The sequence below is a fragment of the Alosa sapidissima genome, chromosome 2, assembly GCF_018492685.1.
Source record: "Alosa sapidissima isolate fAloSap1 chromosome 2, fAloSap1.pri, whole genome shotgun sequence".
Classification (NCBI taxonomy): Eukaryota; Metazoa; Chordata; class Actinopteri; order Clupeiformes; family Clupeidae; genus Alosa; species Alosa sapidissima.
In genome coordinates, this window is record NC_055958.1 from 42,550,573 (window position 1) to 42,555,572 (window position 5,000).

General features: G+C 47.1%; 1 protein-coding gene across 3 annotated transcripts in view; it reads right to left on the bottom strand.

Annotated features, from left to right (window-relative positions):
• Positions 1-5,000, bottom strand: part of map4k4 (mitogen-activated protein kinase kinase kinase kinase 4) — an 81,732-nt gene that overhangs the window by 32,735 nt on the left and 43,997 nt on the right. For 2 of the 3 annotated variants that reach the window (XM_042066626.1, XM_042066630.1), the window contains exons 15-16: positions 1,932-2,381; positions 126-272 (exon numbers count right to left, since the gene is read on the bottom strand). In XM_042066626.1, the coding sequence (XP_041922560.1) occupies positions 126-272; positions 1,932-2,381 (597 nt within the window). The remainder of the gene's footprint in view (positions 1-125; positions 273-1,931; positions 2,382-5,000) is intronic. The other variant, XM_042066639.1, reaches the window with a different exon arrangement.

The window sequence follows — 5,000 nt, forward strand, 5'->3', positions numbered from 1 at the left end:
CACGGTTACCTGTGGCTCGCAGGGCCGGTACATGGCCCTGATGTGAGTGTGTGGTTACCACGGTTACCTGTGGCTCGCCGGGCCTGTACATGGCCCTGATGTGAGTGTGTGGTTACCAAGGTTACCTGTGGCTCGCCGGGCCGGTGCATGGCTTGGTTGTCGGGGGCGCTGCCGTTGGCGTGGGCGTCGGCTCGGGGCGGCACGGCAGGCGGAGCCTGTTTGGTCGGGGCAGCCTGAGGAGAGCCCTGGACATTCTTCCTGTAGCGCTCATCCTACACACACACACACACACGGACACACACGGCACATATATCATAGGTTAAGGTTCACAATTAGCAATCACAATTAGCAAGCTAAAGGACGGTGGGCCAGAGAAGACTACATTTCCCATAATCCTTTAAGGCAGAACATGTCATTAGCAGAATAGAGCATGTTCAGTTAAGGAGAGCAGAAATGTCAGTGAGCCAAAACCACAGCACACATTAAAGAAAACCACACACACACACACACACACACACATTAGAGAAAACCACACACCGCACACGCACACACACACACACACACACACTGTTCTTGCAGGCAGCTCACTGTGCCGGGATTAGTGTGTGCTTCACCTCACTGTGTGTTCACTGTCTGCTGAAGGTGTTTCACTAATTCACTGATTGGGATAAATGCAGAGACCAAATTTCCCTCACGTGATCAAAAGAGTATACTGTATATACTTATACTTATACATTAGAGAAAACACCTTCTTGGCCACCCTGCAGATCACATCACATGTTTACTTGTGTTCATTTGTGTAACGATGTGAGTGTGGTATTTGTTGTTCATAGTGAAAGCACTCAGAATAAGCTCAACAGCTTCAATACAGGGAGCAGAGGAGAGAGAACAGAGAGAACCACAGAGAGACCATCTCCTCCTGCCCCCAGATCTCCTCCTGCCCCTCTCTTAAAACCACAGAGAGACCATCTCCTCCTGCCCCCAGATCTCCTCCTGCCCCTCTCTTAAAACCACAGAGAGACAATCTCATCCAGCCCAGAGAGAGACCATCTCCTTGCCCCCAGATTTCCTGCCCCTCTCTTAAAATCACAGCGTCTCAGAGTAGAGGGGGGACAGCAGTGGAGTATTGGGTGTAGAGGAAGAGGTGTAGAGGGTGTAGGGGGTGTAGAGGGTGTAGGGGAAGAGGTGTAGGGGGTGTAGGGGAAGAGGTGTAGGGGGTGTAGGGGAAGAGGTGTAGGAGGTGTAGGGGGTGTAGGGGAAGAGGTGCAGGGGGTGTAGGGGGTGTAGAGGAAGAGGTGCAGGGGGTGTAGAGAAAGAGGTGCAGGGGGTGTAGGGGAAGAGGTGTAGGGGGTGTAGAGGAAGAGGTGTAGGGAGTGTAGGGGGTGTAGGGGAAGAGGTGTAGGGGGTGTAGGGGAAGAGGTGTAGGGGGTGTAGGGGGTGTAGGGGAAGAGGTGTAGGGGGTGTAGGGGAAGAGGTGTAGGGGGTGTAGGGGGTGTAGGGGAAGAGGTGTAGGGGGGTGTAGGGAAAGAGGTGTAGGAGGTGTAGGGGAAGAGGTGTAGGAGGTGTAGGGGGTGTAGGGGAAAAAGGTGTAGGAGGTGTAGGGGAAGATGTGTAGGGGGTGTAGGGGAAGAGGTGTAGGAGGTGTAGGGGGTGTAGGGGAAGAGGTGTAGGGGGTGTAGGGGAAGAGGTGTAGGGGGTGTAGGGGAAGGGGTGTTTAGGGTATAGAGTGGTAGAGAGATAGAGTGGTAAACTGATAGAGTGGTAAACTGATAGAGCGATAGAGTGGTAGAGAGATAGAGTGGTAAACTGATAGAGCAATAGAGTGGTACAGCAGGAAAAAACACTCTCAGGGCAAGGCTGAGACTGAGGCTGAGCCAGCTCAAGCAGAAGCAGCACACAGCAAATCAGAGCAGGGCACACTAAGAGTTCACCTCTACTATTGGCTCACTGAATTCCACACAGTCCAGCACAGGGCCTGTGGTTGGTGGATGCGGTGGGGGTGGGTCCTTGGCGCTGTCTGGATTGGCAGGAGGAGATGAAAGGGCGGGCCTTGACAGAGGCAGGAAATGGCTGTTCTGAGGTAATACTTGCTGACAAACATGAGGTGGCTGTTGATGTGACTGTTGATGATTATGTAATTGTTGCTGTTGTTTTTGTTGCAGTTGTTGTTGTTGACTCATCTCTGATAGGGGTCCATTGGGCTTGTGTGAGAGCAGTTTATATCTGTCCGGTGGGGGAGGTGGAGCAGGGAGTCTCCTGCTTGGCTGGTGAGCTTTTTGTGCAACTCTGTCCAATGGCTGTTGAGAATTCTGTACTCTGCTGTCATTATTGTCCAATGGCTGTTGAGAATTCTGTAATCTGCTGTCATTCTTGTCCAGTGGCTGTTGAGAATTCTGTAATCTATTATTGCTCTTGTCCAATGGCTGCTGAAGATGCTGCAGGGTGGTCCTGTTCCTGTCCAATGGGAGCTGCTGTTGTTGCAGGGTGAGCAGGTAGGCCTGTTCCTCCTGGACCTGCCTCTGCAGCCTCTCAGCCTGCCGCTGCTCTTCCAGCTCACGCCACTTACTCTCCTGATGTCCACATCACGGCTATGAGCACTAACTTACACTCCTGATGTTCACAACACGGCTATGAGCACTAACTTACACTCCTGATGTTCACAACATATGAGCTATGAGCACTACCTTACACTCCTGATGTTCACAACCTATGAGCACTAACTCACACTCCTGATGATCACAACCTATGAGCTATGAGCACTAACTTACACGCCTGATGTTCACAACACGGCTATGAGCACTAACTTACACTCCTGATGTTCACAACCTAAGAGCTATGCGCACTAACTTACACCCCTGATGTTCACAACCTATGAGCACTAACTTACACTCCTGATGTTCAAAACCTATGAGCTATGAGCACTAACTTACACTCCTGATGTTCACAACCTATGAGCTATGAGCACTAACTTACACTCCTGATGTTCACAACACGGCTATGAGCACAAACTTACACTCCTGATGTTCACATCAAGGCTATGAGCACTAACTTACACTCCTGATGTTCACAACCTATGAACTATGAACACTAACTTACACTCTTGATGATCACAACCTATGAGCTATGACCACTAACTTACACTCCTGATGTTTACAACCTATGAGCTATGAGCACTAACTTACACTCCTGATGTTCACATCACGGCTATGAGCACTAACTTACACTCCTGATGTTCACAACCTAAGAACTATGAGCACTAACTTACACTCCTGATGTTCATATCACGGCTATGAGCACTAACTTACACTCCTGATGTTCACAACCTATAAACTATGAGCACTAACTTACACTCCTGATTTTCATATCACGGCTATGAGCACTAACTTACGCTCCTGATGTTCACAACACGGCTATGAGCACAAACTTACACTCCTGATGTTCACATCACGGCTATGAGCACTAACTTACACTCTTGATGTTCACAACATATGAGCTATGAGCACTAACTTACACTCCTGATGATCACAACCTATGAGCACTAACTTACACTCCTGATGTTTACAACCTATGAGCTATGAGCACTAACTTACACTCCTGATGTTCACAACATATGAGCTATGAGCACTAACTTACACTCCTGATGTTCACATCACGGCTGTGAGCACTAACTTACACTCCTGATGATCACAACCTATGAGCTATGAGCACTAACTTACACTCCTGATGTTCACAACCTATGAGCTATGAGCACTAACTTACACTCCTGATTTTTACAACCTATGAGCACTAACTCACACTCCTGATGATCACAACCTATAAGCTATGAGCACTAACTTACACTCCTGATGTTTACAACCTATGAGCTATGAGCACTAACTTACACTCCTGATGTTCACAACCTATGAACTATGAGCACTAACTTACACTCCTGATGTTCACAACATATGAGCTATGAGCACTAACTTACACTCCTGATGTTCACATCACGGCTGTGAGCACTAACTTACACTCCTGATGATCACAACCTATGAGCTATGAGCACTAACTTACACTCCTGATGTTCACAACCTATGAGCTATGAGCACTAACTTACACTCCTGATGATCACAACCTATGAGCTATGAGCACTAACTTACACTCCTGATGTTCACAACCTATGAGCTATGAGCACTAACTTACACTCCTGATTTTTACAACCTATGAGCACTAACTCACACTCCTGATGATCACAACCTATAAGCTATGAGCACTAACTTACACTCCTGATGTTTACAACCTATGAGCTATGAGCACTAACTTACACTCCTGATGTTCACAACCTATGAACTATGAGCACTAACTTACACTCCTGATGTTCACAACATATGAGCTATGAGCACTAACTTACACTCCTGATGTTCACATCACGGCTGTGAGCACTAACTTACACTCCTGATGATCACAACCTATGAGCTATGAGCACTAACTTACACTCCTGATGTTCACAACCTATGAGCTATGAGCACTAACTTACACTCCTGATGATCACAACCTATGAGCTATGAGCACTAACTTACACTCCTGATGTTCACAACCTATGAGCTATGACCACTAACTTACACTCCTGATGTTCACATCACGGCTATGAGCACTCACTTACACTCCTGATGTTCACAACATATGAGCTATGAGCACTAACTTACACTCCTGATGATCACAACCTATGAGCTATGAGCACTAACTTACACTCCTGATGTTCACAACCTATGAGCTATGAGCACTAACTTACACTCCTGATGTTTACAACCTATGAGCACTAAGTTACACTCCTGATGATCACAACCTATTAGCTATGAGCACTAAGTTACACTCCTGATGATCACAACCTATTAGCTGGCTTTAAGAAGCTTGATACAGGAGCAGGAACTAATACTAATAGTGATCAAGAGATTGATAGAGAGATACATTTAAATTGATAGAGAGATACATTTATAAAGTGGTAGAGTGATACACTGAAAGAG